The sequence below is a fragment of the Alternaria conjuncta genome (assembly GCF_024043145.1).
Source record: "Alternaria conjuncta strain BMP 0040 chromosome Unknown scaffold_20, whole genome shotgun sequence".
Classification (NCBI taxonomy): domain Eukaryota; kingdom Fungi; phylum Ascomycota; class Dothideomycetes; order Pleosporales; family Pleosporaceae; genus Alternaria; species Alternaria conjuncta.
The window spans coordinates 110,092-131,775 of record NW_026250109.1 but is presented as its reverse complement, the minus strand read 5'-3'; the positions used below and the strand labels follow the sequence as shown (position 1 = coordinate 131,775).

At 29.0% G+C, this 21,684-nt stretch overlaps 2 protein-coding genes across 2 annotated transcripts; both read right to left on the bottom strand.

Moving 5' to 3' along the window:
* Positions 1-1,469: 1,469 nt before the first annotated feature.
* Positions 1,470-2,002, bottom strand: J4E85_009957 (uncharacterized protein; the record flags this gene model as incomplete). Its single annotated transcript, XM_051474174.1, has 3 exons — positions 1,470-1,525; positions 1,578-1,886; positions 1,948-2,002. 3 exons carry the CDS (start codon positions 2,000-2,002, stop codon positions 1,470-1,472), a joined length of 420 nt encoding a protein of 139 aa, XP_051321961.1.
* Positions 2,003-2,272: 270 nt separating this feature from the next.
* Positions 2,273-2,708, bottom strand: J4E85_009956 (uncharacterized protein; the record flags this gene model as incomplete). The annotated part of the gene is made up of 3 exons (XM_051474173.1): positions 2,273-2,304; positions 2,354-2,608; positions 2,660-2,708. 3 exons carry the CDS (start codon positions 2,706-2,708, stop codon positions 2,273-2,275), a joined length of 336 nt encoding a protein of 111 aa, XP_051321960.1.
* Positions 2,709-21,684: the final 18,976 nt, after the last annotated feature.

The window sequence follows — 21,684 nt, the reverse complement described above, 5'->3', positions numbered from 1 at the left end:
GCCATGGCGACAAGGATATCGAACTTGGAAGATACGTGGGGCTGTTTTATCCAACAAGTGGGAGGTGGAAGGCTTGTAGTTGTCGCGGTGGAAAGTTTCTTATCAGGTGCGGAGAATGCAACTCACCTTCACCTCCTCGCTTGTGGCCTAAGCTACGTGACTAGCCCGCAGCAGGGATAACAGGCACTCTTCGAACGGACCTTCCGCGCTTATGGTTTGGAACGGATCACGAAATAGCAGTTTCTCGTCGATGGAAGCATTGCTATCTAGCAGCTGAACTACCTAGGTAAGGCTGGCAATCGTGCCACACGGCTGTTTCATGTGTAGTGACGAAAGCAATGGACTAGAGACGTCTTCTCTCGCCGTCGGCCTCTCTAGCCTCTCTAGCCTCTCTAGCCTCTCTGTCCTCGCGGCGCTCCCGAACCTCCGCGGGTACTTGATCACGACCCTTTCTCTTCTGCTCTGTAACAGGACGGCTCAGTTAGTTCTTGCGCTTTTCGTCTTCGGCCACTGTGCTTACCAATCTTATCACCCAGCCGCTTTGTAAGTTCCCCCATGAGAGTATTCAAACCGCCCAAAAAACTCTTTTCATTATCGACCGAAAGAACAATTTCCCAGTCATGTGCCGAATACATGCCCGATGGGACATAAACGATGAGGTGACTTTCGGCCGTGCTATGAACGACATCGAAACCTGAGCCATATGAAAAACGTTCAGAATATACGGCACGAGCTTGTGCTGCGATTTGATCGTAAGTTATTAAAGTGTGCGGTGTGAATGGGAAGTAGTAGCGACGTACACAGGATTTGTTTCTTCATCTCTTTCTCCCGTATAGCGGAGTCGGGATTGGGCCAGGTCCCGGGTGTCGTTTGCAGCACCATGTTTTCAAGATAGCTAGTTGTGTTGGTGGTGATGTGTTGTTGGAGTAGGAGTTTGAGGATTTCGATGTTGCGCGAAAAGTTTCTTGTCTATCTTGGTACCATGGTACTGCACAAGACACAATCCCAGGCCCACCTCCACCTTCGGTACTCGAATAGTCCGCATTTGGCGACGACAACTGCGCAGTAATGCGACACTAGTGCCCACATCCAGCCAAAGTATTCATGCAAGACTCAATATGTATGCTGCTTTGAGTGTCTCTTCGGATTGATTCTGATCGCCAGTTTCCTCGAAGTTGTCAAACATTCTGGCTGTCGTTGCGCAGGGTTTTGGTCTCAGCGTGGGAGTACGAGAGAGTCAGAGCGAGAAGCAGACTATGAAGAGTAAAGGGTTTATTGCGAAATATGTGTGGGCTGAAGCGCTGACATACATCTCATCTTCAACTTCATTTCGACCCTACCAAATTCGTATCTACCAGTGCGGTAACCCGGTTTCTTACTATCTATTCTTGCCAGCTAAGAGACTCCATGCATGTATCTTTCTATCAGTCGACTGACAGCTTGGCCGCAAGCCCTGAATTCGGCGCCGATCACTTTTCAGTGCTGATGTCGTCCTTCTTAAGCTTCTCTGCCTCCTCTGTCTTCTCTGCTACCTGTCAGTGAGCGCTTCTCTCACACCATAGCACTTCTATACTTACCCATTGTAGCCATAGTCTCGACCATCTGGACACGCAGCTTCTCGATGAGATTGTAGTAGCTTCTTTGGAGGAGGAGAGGCGACATCTGAGGAAAGGCATGGGGGTTACGTTGTTTGACGATGCGCTCTGACTTTAGGACTGGAATCCAGTCGTTGGAAACAGCCTTTCCAGTCTTCCAAACGGCGGCGTCCGGTTGCGGGTAGACGATGAGCCATGAGACAACGCCGTCGCCGTCGCCCATAGATTCACTGCTGTAGATGACATCGAATGTAGAGCCATAGGGGTACTTTGGGCCGTAAATAGCGCGGGCTTGGGCTTTTGAATAGGTTAGCTGCAGAGAAAAAGACACGTTGATTTCGTTCAGACTTACACAGTATGCGCGCGACAAGCGCCTCTTCGTGCATGACCGGACTGTAGTCTCCCATTTTTGCTTTCGTAGACGGTTGTTTAGACGTGAGGGTAAGATAGAGGAAATAGACGGCAGGGAACGGGACTTTGTTATAGGTATTTTGTGTGCCAAGACGCGAGACCGGATTCTTTAGATGCATTCACTCGTATTCACTTGATTCAAGTTGTTTTACATGTGTCAAGCTGGCTTTCCTTTCCCAAGTTTCCCATGACGACCGCTGAGCAAACCGGAAACATCCTTCCTCCTACAGAGAGGACCAAGTCAGCGTCGGCAAGTTCATCGCGGATCACTCCTTGCGCTTCTTCTTGTATGCCTCAACTAAACCTAGTCAGCGAATGGCGATCAGGATCTATGCTTCTTCACTTACCCATGACTCTATGCATCTTAAGCCGCAGTTTGTTGAGGATATTTTGGTAGCCTTGGATCACGGTGTCCGCATCGTCCGATGCCATGATTGGGGACCAATCGGCGGACGCGACTTCGCCTGCCTTGAAAGGTTTGGTTTCAAGGTAAACGACGACATAGCAGGCGTAGGGCAAATATTCTTCACCATCCCATCCCGTAACTACGTCAAATACAGTGCCCCTAGGGTATTTTGGACCGTGGATGGCGCGGACATGGGCTGTGGGCAAGTTAGTCACGTATAAATGAGTGATACTTACAAGAAACGTACACAGAATGCTGGCTTTGAACGCCTCTTGCTCGATGATGGGAGAAGACATGTTGGATCTTGTCGCGTGAGATATTGGATTGGGGGGTAGTTTCGAGGAAAGACTGTGCTACTGAGAGAACAGAGAGCAGAAAGTAGAGAATTTATCTCAAGCTACTACGCCAAGACTCTTTGCGCTCTCGACTTCACCTTCACTTGATATGGCCTCTTTTCCGTCTTCCGAGCTCCACTGTTGTGACCACAAATCGCAAATCTCAGACAAATCCTGCAAAAGCCTTTTCGTCAGAGCAGATAACGAGACCAAATGACTGCGTTAGTAGACATTTCTAAGATCTCAATGACCCTTGCACCCTCAAACAAGAAAAAAACTAAACAGGCCTATAGCCTACATCGAATTTAAGCCACCTACTTCGCATGTTTCCAAGACGATGTAGGCTGCAGACCTATTCGACTTTTTCCTAGGTTGACGGTCCATGGCAGCCATAAGCCCCAGTCGCTGAGTCCATCGCATTTCACTGCCCGCTGCTGTCCTTGTCCCTTTACGCCTCTACTCGCTGTCAGCCCCCAGTCCTTATCTTCACACTCTCTCCTACTTACCTAAGTACTCATCGTAGCGGCCATCCTAGAACGAAGAAACTGCAGTAGGTTTTCGTAGGTTTCTGGTACCCCGGAGCATGTTTTAGAAGACAAAAGTCTCTTGAACCCGCCCCGGTACGACTTTATCTTGGGATAGTGAATGACGTGGGGGACGAAGCCTTGTGGAACTTCGCTACTGACGACGTCGGTCAAGGAGTACTCGAGGCCAAAGATAACGCGGGCGTGGGCTTTGTATCATGTTAGCGATGTAAACGGAGGTGACAGTGCTAGTTCATACAGATGATGGCGGCTTTGAGGTTCTCTTCGTACTGCGCCTGGGCCTGCTTCTCTTGTTCTGGAGTCATCTTTGCTGGTGCTGCGGGAAGATGTGGAGTTGAGTGTAGAAGCGTAGCAGAAGAGAGGAAAACTTCTTGTGAATTATCCATGCGCCAAGACAATCTCTTTCGGAGTCACCTTCACCCTCAATGTAGTATTTCCTATTGCGTGTGCGCCAAGCTCTAATGACGCGCATTGGGCGGGCGCCTTTCGGCACGCACATCGTATTTGCGACCGACCAAAACTCTGGTCACATGAAGATAAACACGAAGAAAACGATGAAACTCGAGGTAAGTGAAGATCCGTCTTTTGCTACCTCGGAAGGCCTATTGCTTCTACTGAAAGTGTATGTCTCTCTGTTCCGGCTGACGATTGTCGAGCAATCAACCCAATAATGAGAGGGTCACCATCCACAGCCACAGTAATGGTCCACTTTACGCATCATTCGTCTAAGGGAATTCCACTTCATTCTCTTTAGCCATTGCTTCGTTCCAGACGTCTCCGACCCCCAGGCAGACTGGATATGATCAGCGAGTTCCTAAGCTACTATTAACCTCCTCACTCACACATGATGTCAGTGAAAGCGCATCGTAGAAGAGCTAGGAGCTGGTACCAAGGATCAGGCCCTTAAGGATTTCGATAACCTTGAGCGAGTCTAGAAGGGAAGTTAGTGATGAAGTTAACGCTATGGCGAGCAGTAGATGGTAGTTAAAGGTAACGAGCGTCTCGAAAGTATAGAAGAGAAGGTTAAGCGTCGAACGTATAGTTATCTCTAGAAGTCTTAGTGACGGCTAACTACTTGTAGAGGTAAAGGTAACTAAGAAAACGCATTAACGTAAGACACGGTAAAGCAGCGGCTTAGTGCTAGATCTCTAAGAGCCTGTTTAGCGATTATTGTATTTAATATAACGCTAAGAATATAATATTATACAACTTATTATATACCTATATTTAGTAATAAGTAATTTATATAATAGTAGTAGAATATATTCTATAAAATATAATATATTTAAAAGCTATAAAATGTATTATATTATAGTTTAATTAGAGTAGAGAATTTTATTATATAATTTTAGAAATTATTTTATACTTTTTAGACGCTATATAAGTATATAATAGTAGTAGAATAGCTTAAATTAGTTAAAAAAGTAGTTATTATTATATAATATATAGTAAATTAAAGCTTTACTATATTTTACTACTACTTATAATAAAGTATTCTACTACTACTTATAATAAAAGTATTCTACTACTACTTATAATAAAAGTATTCTACTACTACTTATAATAAGAGTATTCTACTACTATAGTATAATAAGAATATTCTACTACTATAATAATTAGCCTACTAGCCTTAAGGCCTTATTATATTCTACTACTACTTACTTATATTAGGTCTATAGGTATTCTACTACTATAAACTAGTTTACTAGCTCTTATAGTCTTTTTATATTCTACTACTACTAATACGCCTCTAAGCTCTTTATACATTCTACTACTACTTATATACTCTAACCTCTATATATTCTACTACTACTTATACGCTCTAACTTCTATATATTCTACTACTACTTATACGCCTTTAAGCTCTTTATATATTTTACTACTATACGCTAGCTTACTAGCTACTATCTTTAAAGTAAGATATTTTCTTAAAGTAAAGTAATTCTATAGTAACTCTAAAATCTACTAAGTAAATAAGAACTAAGGTAGCTCTACTATAAGATAATAAAAAGAGTATAGAATAAGTTATAGTAAAGAAAGAATATAAGATTATTAACCTACTTAGTAATATAGAAGAGTTAGAAAATAAGACTAGAGATAATCTTAAGAATATAATAGTACTATACCTATCTAATCTACTAATATACTTCTAAGTTTATACTAAGTTAAAATAAGATAGAAGCTCTACTCTACTTTTAGTAAGCTATCTTAGTAGGCACTATTAGCGCTAGAGGCTTTACTTAGCTTATAGTAAGCTACCTTAGTAGATACTATTAGTACTACTAACGCTAGAGGCTCTACTTATAGTAAGCTGCCTTAGTAGATACTATTAGTACTACTAATGCTTAATACTCTACTTATATAGTCTTAGTATACGTAGGTAATAATAGCTATAGTAGCTAGCACTATACTTACGTAGTAAGCTACTTTAATAGTAACTAGTAGTACTATTAATACTATACTTCTCTTTACTCTTATTAATAGCTATAATATACTAGTAGTCTTATATTCTACTACTATAGTAATTAGCTCTTTAGTACCTAAGGCCTTATATTCTACTACTATAGTAACTAGCTTACTAGCCTCTAAGGCCTTATATTCTACTACTATAATAACTAGCTTACTAGCCTCTAAGGCCTTATATTCTACTATCTTATATTCTACTATCTTATATTCTACTATCTTATATTCTACTACCTTATATATACTCTTCTCTATATCTCTCTACTTACTAAGCCTACTACTCTAGTAGAACTTAGGCTATACTTTTTCTAAGAAGCTTTCTATTAAGATAGCCTAAGCGTATAATAATACTATAAATAGAAATAAGGCGTTATATTCTACTACTTTTTACTTATTCTAGGTCTATAAGTATTCTACTACTATAGTAACTATCTAATAAGCTTCTAAGCTCTTATTATATTCTACTACTACTTACCTAACTTAGAAATATAGATATTCTACTACTACTAGAATTAAAGTATTCTACTACTCTATATAAGTAAAAAAAGGTAAAAAAAAAAAAGTAAAAAAAAAGAATAAATAGACTAGAGATTAAATCTAGAACCTCTATAAATAGATATTATAGTTAGATAGTAAGTATATAAAGAAAGTAAAATAATCTAAGTTAAGTTCTATCTACTAATATATATTTATAGCGCTTTACTACTAAGCTACTTATTTATATTACTTAATAAATAGTAGTTACTTTAGTTAGTATATATAGAATAGTAAGAGTATAGTAGTAAAAGTATAGTAGTAAGAGTATAGTAGTGTACTATTACTACTAGTAGAGCTAAAAAAAGCTATAGCTAACTACTTAGTCTTTTTATCTAAAGAACTAAAGAGTAAAGCCTTCTAGTAGTAGAGCTAAGAAAGACTAGTACTTTCTTTTAGATATACTATCTTACTTAAAGCTTTTTCTTTTATACTAGACTTAGTAGAGGTAAGTAGAGAAGAATATTAGTAATAATCTTAATAGCTAGTTTACGTGCTATAGATAGAAAAGTACTACTCTTATTATTATATAGCTCTTATATTATATTACTATTACTACTTAGTTTTTTTATTATTATAGTTCTATATTATACTACTACTACTACTAATATATATAGAAACTACGTCTACTAAATAAAAGCACTATTCTCTAGATATAGAGGCGTTTCTATAGTATCTATATAATAAGAACACGCTTTAGATATAGTAGCGTTTATTTATATTTATTTAGTCTTATATATTATACTACTACTATAGTTCTATATTTATTTAGCTAGTTTTATATATTCTACTACTAACTTTAATAGTAGAGAAGAAGTAAAGTAAAGGCGTAAATAGAAGTATAGTAGTAACGCGTACACTTAGCGCTATTATTATTAGCGCTTACTATCTATTTATACTTATATTCTTATAATATATATAGAGATTCTAAGAAATAATATTACACTACTACTATATTTACGTTATAGCTTAGCTATATTCTAACTTTAATATAAACTTTAATACTAACTCTAAGTCTAACTCTATTCTATAAGACTCTATTATAGAACGTACTTCTAGATACTTCTTAAGAGTATAGTACGTAATTATACTAGTATAGATTAAGATAAGCTCTTAGAAGCTTTACTACTTAAAAGAGCTTTCTAAGTAAGCTTATAATATAATAATTTATCTTCTATTTATTTCTATACTTCTAGATATAATAGTTATAAGTCTAGCGCTTTAAAAAGATAATATAGTTTTATATTTATATACTTAAGACGTAAAGCGTTTAATAAAGTATAGTAATACTAATTCTATTACTAATTTTTATACTTCTATAAAAGTACTACTCTATTACTTATAATAAGTAACTTTATAATAATTTCTATAAAAGCTTTTACACTTACTAACTTAGCGTATTAGCCTAAGTAGTTTACTTAGTTTAAATTCTATACTCTAAGTAGAGAAATTTAGGCTAACATTAACTCTAATACTAAAATAGCTACTTCTATTTAGATAAGCGTTCTAACTACTCTAGAGCTAGTAGTAATTATATAAAACGCTTTAGTTAATAAGCTTTACGCTAATAAGTATAACTTATTTATTATAAAGTATAAAGTATAAGTAATAAAATAGTAGTTAAAGAGTACTTATATTAGGTATTTTTAGAACTAAGTTAATTAGACTATTAGTCTAAAGCTTCTAGCTCTTACTATACTTTCTATCTCTATAAAGAAAAAAGCTACGTTATAAGTACTTATTAAATATCTTAAGTCTACACTTTCTCTAGAGAAGAACTATACTAAGAATTTTATATACTTATAGTATAGAGTATACCTCTAGAAAGCGTAATAAGAATATATTAATACTAAGCGCTAGTAATAGAAATACTTCTATATTCTAGTCTAAGCTAAAGCGTATAAACTTACTAAAGTTAATAATACGCTTACTATTTAGAACTATTTAGAGATAATTAGCGTTAGACTTACTCTAAAATAGAGGCGCTTTATATAGTAGAACTTTATTAAAGCTCTTACTATTAGTAGAACTTAGATTACTTTTAAATAAGTGTTAAAGATTTTTACTATACTAATCTAAGAGTATTCTACTTACTCTACTAGTAAAGGTAGTATATTTACTATTATAGAAGTACTATAATAAGCTTCTAATAATAATAACTTATTTTAGAAGCCTAAGAAGAATTACCTATATAGATAGTACTATAAGTAGTCTACTACTATATATAAGTAATTAGAAATAGCGCTTATAAGTAAACTTCTAAAGCTTTCTAATAAAGCTAAGGCTAAGATTACTACTAAGCTTAGAGACTTAAAGTATAATAGCCTATAGAGAGCTCTTAATAAGAAAGAATAAACTACTCTATAGTAAGTATAGATTAAAAGTCTAAGCTCTATTTATCTAGAGTTAATTTAGGTAATACTTATTAACTTTACTTTAATTATAAGTTAGCTAAGTATTAGTAGTATCTACTCTACTATAGACTTTAACGTTAATCTACTTTCTATAAGTACTATCTTAGATAATAGAGTAGTAGTATATCTTATTAATAATATATTTCTACTTAAGCTAAAGACCTTTATAAGAGTATATAAATTCTATACTATAGAAGTAAAAAGCTTTTTCTTCTAAGTGCTTAGATATAGTATATAAAGAATTAGAAACGCTTTAACTAAAAAAAGAAGACTATATATAAAAAACCTTATTCTAATAAGCGTAGCGCTTATAGAGAGTTTCTATATTAATATTATCTTAGAAGTAGCTCTTAATAAAGCTAGACTATAGTACTTAGAGTTAGACTTAACGCTTTATATAAAAACGCTTACTAATAACTTTATACTAGTAAAGCTTAAGAAAGAGTATAAGCTTATATTTATTAAATATAATTTTTTAAAGTTTTACTTAACTATAATAAGTATAACTAATAACTAGCGCTTATAATAATTCTAGAGAAGCTTTTTTTAGTCTAATTTAGAAAAGCTTTAGTACGTAAAAGTAGGCTATTTAGGTCTAGAAGCGCTCTAAGCTTTTATTAAGAATATACGTAATATATATATTAAGAAGATAAGCTAAAGTAAGTATAAGTATTACGCTATTACTTATATAAGGTAGCGTATCTCTAGGTAACTACGTAAAAAAGCTCTAAGACCTTATTAGAGAATCTTATAGAATTTTTTTAACTTTTCTACTAGTTATAATAGAGAGCTCTAGATTATAGTACTTAAAGATAATTATAGTAGAAAGATCTATTAATATACTCTCTAAGCTAAGACGCTTATAAAGATTATAAGAGTTTTTTATAACTTTATAAACTTTTTTATAGCTTAGTATAAGCTTAATATTTATATAATTATTTAAGATAATAATATTATAATACTATCTTAGAGAAGTAAATTACGCTTTAAGATATAGGCTAAAGAGTAGAGTATTATTATAGAGCGTACCTTTATTTATATCTATAAACTAAATAGAAGAGTAGAGAAAGTAGGTTAGAAGATAATTACTAAGTCTATTAAGATAAAAGTTAGTATAAATCTTTTTAAAAAGCTCTAGCTAGATATTATAGAAGTAGTAACCTAGCTATATAATATAAGCCTATTATATACTTATAATCTTTTAGTATCTAACACTATACTTAATATATAGTATATAAAGTATAGTAAGAAGGTCTATACTAGTATAGCTAATCTTTACCTAGATTAGAGTACTATCTACGCTTATAGCTATAGAGCTTACCTACTTAATAAAGAGTAAGTAGCTAGATAAGATAAGTATAACTTTAAAGTTATACTAAGAGACTATATTAGATACCTAGTAGAATATAAGGCGTCTAATATTTATAGAATATAGATTCTAAAGCTTAATTAAATAATTATAATAAGAAATATAAGCTTTAATAAAGAGCTTTTCTATAAAAGTAGCGCTAAAGGTAGCTAGAAGTACTTAGTAGAAGAGCTTATATATATTATTAATCTTCTATATAAGAATAAGCTATATAACGTAGAAGAAGTATATAAAGATATTTTTAACTAGCTTTATACTATAGTAGATAAAATATAAAACTAGTATACTTCTAAAAACTCTATCTAGAAGCTAGAGAGTAGTATATTATAGCTTGCTATTAAATAAGCTAGCTAGCCTAATTAATAAGTAGTATATAATATATCTTCTATATAGGTAGAAAGCTTAGCTAGCTAACTACTAGAAATCTATATAGACTTTTAAGAGTATACTAGCCTATCTACTCTAAAGTAAATACTAGAGCCTAGAGCGTACTAGACTATAAAAACTAGTTAGAAGTATAATAGTAACGCCTAGAAAGTGTACTAAACTAAAGAAAAGCGCCTACTAGTACTAAGTAATAAATAGCTTTCTAATATAAAGAGCTTTTATTAAAATAAAGTATATAGTGCTTATTAGAATAGAGTACCTCTAAGTATACTATATTTCTATATACGCTCTATGTTTAGAACTTCTCTAGAATAAGGTAAAATAGAACTACTACCTACTTCTAAACTAATACGCTAAAGGCGTAATTATAGAAGTCTAATATAATTAAGCTTTAGAATTAGAAAGTAATATAAAGACTTAGAAGTAGAAGAACTAGAAGTTTATACGCTATATAATCTATAGAATAGTATATAAGATAATAATCTTCTAAATAGTCTTCTTTAATACTTATATAGAGTAGAAGAAAATTAAAAAAAGCTTATAATAGTCTACTTAATTATAGTAGCTATAATCTTAGGTAATATACTTCTATAGAAGTATAAGCTATTTAAACACGTATACTATAATTAACTACTATAGCTTCTAAAGAAGTATAAGAATCTTAGTAATTATCTATATAGTAAGCTCTTCTATAAAGCCTATAAGAAAAAGATTAATATACTTTATAGAGTAAATACTTAGAAGAAAATTAAGCGCTTCTTAGTATAAGAGTATCTACTTCTACTAAAGTAGGTATTTATATATAAAGTTAATTAGAATAGCTACTTTATTAAGTATAAAGCTTACGTAGTAGTAAGAGAAGATCTATAAGTAATTAATTTTATATACTCTATATATATAGTAATACTTACTTTACGCTCTTTTAGAATAGTAATAGTAATAGTAGCTAAGTTTAACTTAGAGATTCTCTAGTTTAATATTATAGAAGTATTTCTTTATACACACTAAGAGCACTAGCTAGTTATAGTATATAATATACTAAATAGCTTTAAGAAGCCTAGTAAGTATATAAAGCTTAAGCGTGCTCTTTATAAACTAAAGAACTTTTTACTACTCTAGTATAAAGAGCTCTTACGTATAGTAAAGAAAGTAGATTTTATTACTTCTAAAGAAGAGCTTTATCTTTTCTTTAATAAATAAAAAAAGATTTTTCTACTCTTCTATATTAATAATATACTACTTATATATTACTATACTACTTATTAAGAAGCTTTATAAGTTACTAATATAATAAAAGTAGTATATAACCTAAAAGAGAAAGGCCTAGTTAAATAGTTTCTAGAAGTAAGAGTATTACGCAATTACGCTACTTATACTATAATACTTATATATAATAAGTATTTAGATAAGCTAGCTAAGAAGTTTAACTTAGAAAGTACTTCTTTAAGCTCTACTATACTACTTTTAAGCTAAGAGCTTATAAAGTTAATAAGTAAAGTAGATAAAAAAGTAGTTAAAGACTACTAAGAGCGTATTAGATTACTACTCTATATAGCTATTATACTATAGTCTAATATAGTATACACTATCTTAAAGCTTTTATACTTTTTTATAAATCTAAGTAAAGAGTATATTAAAGTAGTTAACTAAGTAATTATATACTTATATAAGACTTACTACTAGGCTATCTACTATAGAGTATACTTTAGAGTAGAACTTATAATTTATAGTAACACTTCTTTTATAAATAATTTAGAGACTAGGCGCTCTTTATAGAGCTACTTTATTATACTCTTTAGAAGTACTATTATTTAGAAAGTAGTATAATAAGTAACTATAATAACTTTAACTATAGAAGTAGAGCTTTTTATTTTTAAGTATATTAGTAAAGAAGTAATAGCTCTTAAGAGGCTATTTTAAAAGCTTACTCTTACCTTAGAAGTAGTGTAAATAATTTTCTATAATAACTAGTAAACTATATACTTAGTAGTTAGCACTAATAAGCGTATAATAATACGCCTTAGATATATTAATATCTAAAATATATAACTAAGGTAAGAGTATACTAAAAAGTCTTTTAGAGTTAAGTATCTAGAGACTAAGAGTATACTAGCTAATAGGCTTACTAAAAATTTATTAGTTTAGTAATTTACTTACTTTAAGAAGTAGTTAAATATAAAGAATATTAAATTATTAGTAGTATTATAAAGCTTATAAGGTATAAAAGAGTTTTTAGCTACTTTCTTTAGAGAGTAGTAGAAAGTATATTTTAAGTAAGGCTTTTCTTATAAGCTTATAGAAAACTACTTATTAGAAAAGACTTTTATTAAAGTATACGCTCTAAAGAGCGTAGTAAGATAAAAAAGTATATACTTAGAACTATAATTAGAGTAATACTTCTTTAGTTATCTAAGCGTAAAGTTAGAGAAGTACTACTAGTTATTAGTAGTATTCTTATAAGCTTAGAGATACTTAAACTCTAAAGTAAAGAACTAAGAAAGTATAACTTTCTTTATAGACGTAAATACTTAACTTAACTTAGTAGTAATACTCTTATAGATAACTATAATAGTATTATTAGTAATAGTTTTAAAAGACGCGCTTCTATTATTATTATTAGAGAGTACTATACTATTATTTATAGTTTTATTATAGTTAATCTACTTAACTACTAGATAAAGTTCTATAAAGCTTATTAGTACTAAGAAGTTAAAGTACTAAAATAAAACTTACTAGAAGAGCGTTACTTAGAAGTAGAAGCGTTATTAGCTTTATTATTAAAATTAGATTAAGACTACTTAATACTAGAAGTATTCTTAGACTTATTAGTGTTACGCTCTACCTTTAAGGTATTAAAGCTTTACTTCTTACTATACTTCTAGATTATATAGCTATACTTAAAATACTACTTAAAAGTAGTATTATAGTTATAGATAAGCTTATAAAAGTAAAAGTTCTTAATATTAAGTAGATAACTAGTTTTTAGATTTTACTCTACGTTATAAAACTAATTAACTATACACTTAGTAACTTCTTTTATATACTTAGGTCTAAAAAAGAGTTAGTAAAGCTTCTTAAGCTTAAAAAAGAGTATATATATATATTATTATATTTATAATTACTAATAGTACTAGTAAGATAGCACGTAAACTTCTTACTCTTATTAATACTTACGTAGTTTTTATAGAGAGAGTTAGTAGCCTTTCTAGTACTTATAGACTAGAAGTATTAGAGGTATACTATCTTATAGAGCTCGCTAGTAGTAATAAAAGTAGGTTTCTTAGAGAAACGCTTATATATAGACTTAGTTACTAAAGCTTTATTATTTTTATTATTAGAATTATTATTAAGCGTATACTTCTTACTATTATACTTTTTATTATTATACTTATTAGAAGAATTAGTAATATCTAAACTATTAAACTAGATAAAAAGCTTTAAATTAAAGAAAAAGCTTTCTATACTACTTATAATAATAAAAGAATATCTTTTCTTTTTAGAAGTAGAGCTAGAAAAAGATAAAGCGTTATAAACTATACTACTCTTTTAAGAAATAGAAAGCTTACCTAAAGCTTTAGTAGAAAGCTTAGAAGCGTTAGAAGAAATAGTAGTAGAATTCTTAGAAGTAGAGCTCTTAGAACTAGAAGAACCTAGAAATAGAATATTAGAATAAGTATTACTAGTAGCTAAAGAACTAGAAACTATAATAGTAACTTTAGTAAAATACTTATAAAAATTACTAGAAAGCTTCTAAGAGAGCGTAGTAACGTTAAAATTATAGTTAGTATACTCTTTCTAGATAGTCTTACTAGTCTACTTATTATTATACTTTTCTATTACGCTAATAGAATTAGTAAACTACTACGCTTAGTAAATTACTTTTTCTAGAACTATTTCTTAATAGAGCTTAATAGCCTTTAAAAGTAGAATCTTAAAGTATTCTTACTTAGTATACTACTTATTAATAAAGCGCTTATTCTTAGACTTAATATACTTAGTTTTAGTAACTACCTTAGCTTTAGAATTCTTATTACTACGCTCTAAGTTATGCTTAACCTACTTATTACGCTTATAATATAGATACTACTTCTTTTCTATAGCTTAACTAGTAATATAATACTTATAAGTAATCTAGTTATAATACTCTTACTTTACTTTATTCTTAGCTTTAAAATTATAAGTATACTACTTATTAGCGTACTTCTAGACAGTACGCTTATTATAATATAAAATATTATTAGCCTACTCTTAAGTAACTATATTACTATACTTAGTAAATAAATTAGACTTTTTAGAAGTATAAGTTAGAGTAGTAAATAGATTATAGATAGAAGTAGAAGTACTTATAGAACTAAAGCTCTACTTCTTACTAGAAGAACTACGCTTAGAAAAGCCTTTAGAAATACTATAAAGCTTATTTAAGTGCTTATAATTATTTACTTTAAAAAAAGTAGCTAAGTACTTAGAGAAGTTAGAGATATTAGAGCTTAATAGCTTAGCCTTTAATATACTTACGTAACTAAAACTTAAAGAAGTTATCTTAGAGGCGCTTATAGAGCTAGAACTAGACTACTTATTCTTAGAAAGGTAGCTATTCTTATACTTATACTTATTTCTCTTTAATATAGTACTAAAAAGCTTAGAAATAGATATAGAGAGGTATACTTAGTTTAATTAGTATAATAGAGTATACTACTAGAGTTAGTAAGCGTACTAATAAAAATTAGAAATACTTACTCTTATTTTAGATAAAAGGTAAAGAGCGTTTAGCTAATTAAATAATTTTTAGTAATATTATAATTAGCGCGTATATACTAAGTAAGCTCTTAGCGCTATATACGCTCTAATAAGTATATAATTAGCGTTCTTAGCTATAATAAGAGAGCTTATTATAACTATATAGCCTACTTTTATAAGCTACTTAGAAAGTATATTATAGAATATACTTCTAGATACTTCTTAAGAGTATAGCACGTAATTATACTAGTATAGATTAAGATAAGCTCTTAGAAGCTTTACTACTTAAAAGAGCTTTTTAAGTAAGCTTATAATATAATAATTTATCTTCTATTTATTTCTATGCTTCTAGACGTAATAGACTCTAATAGTCTACTAAAGTAAGATAACGTAGAAGAATAACTAGAAGAGATAGATATTAATAAGAATAACGCGTAGAAGCTATATAATACTAAAGTCTATAGCTTATTAGTTAAGGCCTTTTAAGTAATAGCTATAGCTATTATAAATATTATAGAATAGGTAATACTCTTTCTAAATTATAATATCTAGAGTTTTTAGCTCTTTCTAATATTCTATTAAATATATATTATATATCTTATATATAGAAGTAATAAAGAGTTTTGCGTAGCTATATAGATAGATAAAGTAGTATTTTAGAAACTCTATACGTAGTATATAGATAAAATAACTATAAGCTAGCTAAAGTAAGAGTATAATACTATAGTATACTTAGATAAGTAGTTAATAATATTTCTTAAGTATTATAAGTATAAGAAAACTATAGTATTAAGCTCTTAGTTCTAGAGTTACTCTAAGAGTACTATCTACTATATAATTAATAAGTATTTAGTAGAGCTTTATTATCTATTTAAAGAGACTATATAACTATCTAGTAATAACTATACGCCTTTAGATAAAGTTAGACCTAGTACACGCTACTATCTATAGTTCTTAGACTATATTAGTGCTATAAATAGTACCTTTATACGTACTTTTATATAGTAAAGCCTTAGTAATAAAGAGGTCTAGTAGTATTAGAAAAACTACTATACGTAAAATATTCTTAGTATATATAACTTTAACTTTATATTTATATACTATCTTACTAAGTAGAAGAGCTAGATATATAATATAAAGATCTTTAACTACGTAGTGCATCTATATAGTCTTACGCTACCTTATAGTAAATATCTACTTATAGACTCTAAGTACTCTCTTACCTCTATTATAATAATACTATATTCTTATACTTAATATTACTTAAAGAAGTTTAATAGTAGAGTTACTAGAAAAGAAGCTTAAAATAAAGAAGAATTATTTAACTACTAATACTTCTCTTTTTATATAACTATTAAATAAGTCTAGAGTATATTTAAATAGTATTAGAGTATTTAGTAAAGTCTTTCTAGGCTAGAGTATTATATTAAGAAGTAGATTCTCTTTATAGAGGTATTAATAGATATTAATAACTTTATTAATAGATAGTAGCTATATAATATACTAGAGTAAGAGATTAAGTAAGAAATAGAAGAGAACTCTAATAATAAGCTCTCTAATAATTCTAAACTAGTTAAAGCTAAGTAAGTAGCGTAACTAGCAAAAGAGGCTGTAATAACTAGTTCTACTAAGAATAGTAAAGAGATATCTTAGTAGTAGAATATAATTACTTATTAGATATAGAAGTATAAGTTAGCTACCTAACGCTTAAGAGTAGAATATAAGTAGCTTTATATACGCTTAAGAGTAGAACGTAAGTAGCTTTATATATAGTAGATACTACTATAAATATATATATTATATTATTATAGATAGAAGTAGTAGTAGTAATAAAGTTATAGTAAGCTTATTTATTTCTACTCTATATCTAGTAAAGGTACATAATATAAGTAAGTATATAGAGTTATTTTTAAGTTTATAAATAGAAAAGATATAGTAGAGTAAGTATAAATAGAAAATAAAAGAAAAGAAAAAAAATATAAGAAATTAATATAACGCTGCTATAGAAATAAGTATACTACTAATTCTCTATAAGCTACTCTAACGCCTTAGTTTTATAGATTTAATCTTTTCTTAGAGCTAACTTATTCTCTTTATTTAAAGTTCTTTCTTTATTAGAGTATAATAAGAAGTAATTCTCTATAAACTAAATTAATATTAAAGTATTATAGAAATTTTATATTCTTTTAGTTAACTTTCTCTCTTTAGTAAAGGTTCTTTCTTTATCTAAAGTTAAGAGAAAGATCTAGTATAGAATTTAGTTATTATCTAGATTAAATTTAATCTAGTTATTATTATAGCTAGAGTAAGAGATATATTACTTAGTATATAAGAGTTTTTATTATCTCTATATATAAGAAAAAACGTTAATATCTTCTTTCTTATCTATTTATACTTATTATTTTTTAAAATAGTAAAGTTAAAGTATTCTATCTTCTTAGAAAAGCTTAACTTTATAAAAGTAAGTAGCGTACTTTAAGTTATAAGTAAGTATATAAAGAAATATTACTACGTTATTTATAATAGTAGCTTTAGCTTTATTATCTAGCTCTTTCTATAGGTATAAGAGAGAGTTACTTATTTAAAGTACCTATAGAGCAAAAACTAGCTTCTAAGTAAAAGTAACCTTTTAATTAACTATCTATAGGTAGTCTAGTAGGCGCTTAACGCTTTAGAGTATAGCCTCTACCTAGACTTTTATACTACTATTAGCGTAATAATATAGTATATAGATAAGGTATTATACTAGTATATATTATTTAATATTATCTATATAATTAATCTACCTAGTAAGCTCTAGTATAAAGATTACTATAATAACTAAAGTGTTAGCTTTATTATAGATAGCGTATTTAAAGGCTCTTTTATAGTAGAAGAAGAATTACTCTAGTTTATATAGTTTCTATAAGCTCTTATTATTATAGTACGCTGCTAGGTACTTAGTTACCTACTAATAGCACTACGTAGAATTATAGGTATAGATAGCGTTACTAATAACTCTAAGTAACTCTAGTATATATTCTAGGCCTAGCGCTACTAATTATATCTTATTCTAGTAGCTTATAGTCTTCTTAGAAGAACCTATATCTATATAGATTAAGTATAACTAGAAGTTTTAGTCTTAGAATACCTTATTACTATTATTACTAGTGTTATTCTTTACTTACTTATTAGTACCTATATTATTATTATTTATATTATCTACTTCTTAAGTAGCTAAAGAATTTACTTTTCTCTTTTAGCCTTTACTATAGTAGGCCTTAACGTAGTCTTCTATAGTAGTAACGTAGTTATAGATATTTCTAATTAGATTAATTTACTCTTAAGAGTAAGAGTTTTTTTTCTACTAGGTACTAATAGTTCTATAATAAAGAAGTACCTAGTTTTACTATCTTTCTATAAAGTTAAGGCGTATACTATCTAGTACTAAGAAAACGCTACTATTACTATTTAAGAGCTTTACTTATATATATATATATTACTTAATCTTTTATATCTTTATATAAATCTAAGTTAGCTTAAATATATATATAGAGGCTAACCTCTTTACTATCTACGTAGTAATCTTAGTATTATTATTATTAAGTCTAGTGTTATAGTGTATTTTAATTATAATATTAATTATATTTTCTATTTATATTTATTTTACTAAAGCTTAACTCTTAAAGATCTATATTACCTATATTATTTATATTATAGTATCTTACGTATTCTATATTACTTATAATTCTTTACTACTACTAAAGTTATATAATAGCGTAGTAGTTCTATAAGATAATAGCTTATTACGCTAAGAAAAGATAGTAAATTAGATTAACGTAGATATATACTATAGCTAGTAGAAAATTATAAGCGCTATATTTTTATATATAAGTATAAACTAGAAACTATATATAGATATAGTAGACGTAGAAGCTATAGATAATAAGTAACTATATAGTATTAATAAGTTATCTTAAGTTATAGTAGTAGAGGTAAATGCTATAGATATAAGAGTCTATATAAAGTATATTCTAAAATAAGTTAGTATAAGAAAGTTACTATAATAGAGGTATTTAGGTAGCTTGTTCTCTAGCTTAATATCTAGCTTATCTTTCTACTTATTCTCTAGCTTAATATCTAGCTTATCTTTCTACTTATTCTCTAGCTTAACTAATAGCTTATTCTTAGTTATATTAGAGTTATTAATATAGTTATCTAGTACGTTCTCTTTATTAGATAGCTTAGGTAAGAGCCTATTATCTAATATATTATTATTTATAGCTATATACTTATTAGTAGTATTATAGTTAGTAGTTATAAGTTTATACTAATTACTATACTTACTCTAAGCTTTTCTATTAATAAAGGCTTCTCTCTTAGTGCTTAAGATAGCGTAGTATTATTATCTCTAGCTTTACTCTTACTCTAACTATTAGTCTTACTAGATTACTTATTTTTTTTCTTATCTTTAGTATTAATCTTCTTATTAGAGAAGAACCTAGTAGGTTACTTTTTTATTTCTTATAAGATAAAAGAGCTAAAGTTAATAATTTTATCTATATACTACTTAGGTATATCTATATACTAGCGTAAAGGTGCGTAAGTAAAAGCTAAAGATAGTATATTATAGTCTAAAGACGCTATAGCTTATAAGTGTATATCTAGGTAAATATAGAAAGATAAGTATAATAAGTTAAAGTACTATACTTATATAGTTATAGAGATATAGCTAGATAATAAGTATATTATTACTAAGATAAGTACCTTTTCTTTTAGTATAACTCTATATAATTACGCGTAGATAGAACTTTATATAAAGTAGTATATATATATTAAGTTTACTTAGCCTATTATACTTAGCTTAATACTATCTAGTTAATATACACTAAAGTCTTAGTACTTATAGTAGTTTATATTTCTCTTATATTAAGCTAGTAAAGCTACTAAAAGTTATTATTATTATTATTTTATCTATTACTCTACGTACTTTATACCTTTTTTCTAGACTAGTAAGTATAGTAACTAGTAATAAAGCTTTTATTAGCGCTTCTTAGGTACTTCTAGCTAGAATATTCTATATCTACGTAACTAATAAGGTACTAGACCTAAGAGATTATAGTAGTAGAATAAATAACTAAAAAGCTCTAAAGAAGGCGTATAATCTACTCTATATTAAATAGAATACTAACTTAAAAGATAGTTATCTCTCTAAGCTTTTATAATAGTATTAGAGATATAGTATCTATAGAGAGTTAATAGTATAATAATAAAGAGTGTAGCGTGTACTAGATACTAATAGATAGATTAGTAAGATAAACTCTTTAATATACTAGTTAATAAAAGAGCTTAGTTCTATATATTATCTATAGCTTTTATAATATAGAAGTAGTTATTTTTCTTTTTACTTAATTCTTTATAGAAAAAGCTATATAAATATAAACTTTTCTATAATACTAATAGCGCGTATACATACTACTAGAGATTATAATAAAGTTACTAATAGTAATACTTCTAATATCTAGCTTATAGTAATAGTAGTTAACGCCTTTACCTAGATAGTAAAAACACGCTATCTTACCTATTAAGATTTTACTAAAACTAGTTTCTATAATTCTTATAATATAGTTAAACTAAGCCTAGTTTTACTTTCTATTATAGTTAGTAAAGGCTTAGCTATCTTTATACTACTACTTTCTAACCTACTAATATAGAATATAAATACTAGTAGACTTCTATACTAGAGTTATAGAAGTATTCTAGATAAAGTATAACGCGTTAGAAATAAATACTACTAACTACTTCTTAAACTCTATAAAGTCTTAGATAAGTAGATATTAGTAGCTTATAAGACTACTAGTAATAATAGTAGTAAAGTTAAAGACTATACTAAACGTGTTAGTAGTTACTATAATATAGATTAAACTTACTTACTAGCTACTAGAATAAGACTTAAGGTCTTCTAAAAGTAGTAGATCTTAGACTTTAAGTAATACTATAGAATTACCTACTAAAGAATTATTTTTACCTACTAGTGCTTAGAAATTACCTCTAACTAGTGTTATTATTATTAAAGTAGGCGTAGGTCTATTATTATTATTATTATTAAAGATACTTATTATCTTTTCTATTTTAAGGTCTCTATCTAAGTTCTTAAACTAGATAGATTTTTCTTTCTCTTTATTATTATTATTATATTCTAACTATACTAGTAAATATACTACGTCTAAGGTAAGTACTATAGATAGTACTAGTACTACGTAAGTTATTATCTCTAGACTAGTTATTATAGAAAACCTAGCTAAGTAGACTAACGCTAGTAGAACTCTATAAAGTATTAGTGTAACTATCTTTAGGTAAGTATAATATTAATACGTACTATCTTATAATATACACTAGTAGAAGTCTCTAGTACTTCTTATATAAGAATAACCTATTTCTTAGATTCTATACCTAAACTATATTATTACTAGCTTATTCTACTAAAGTAGAGAAAAATCTAAGCCTAG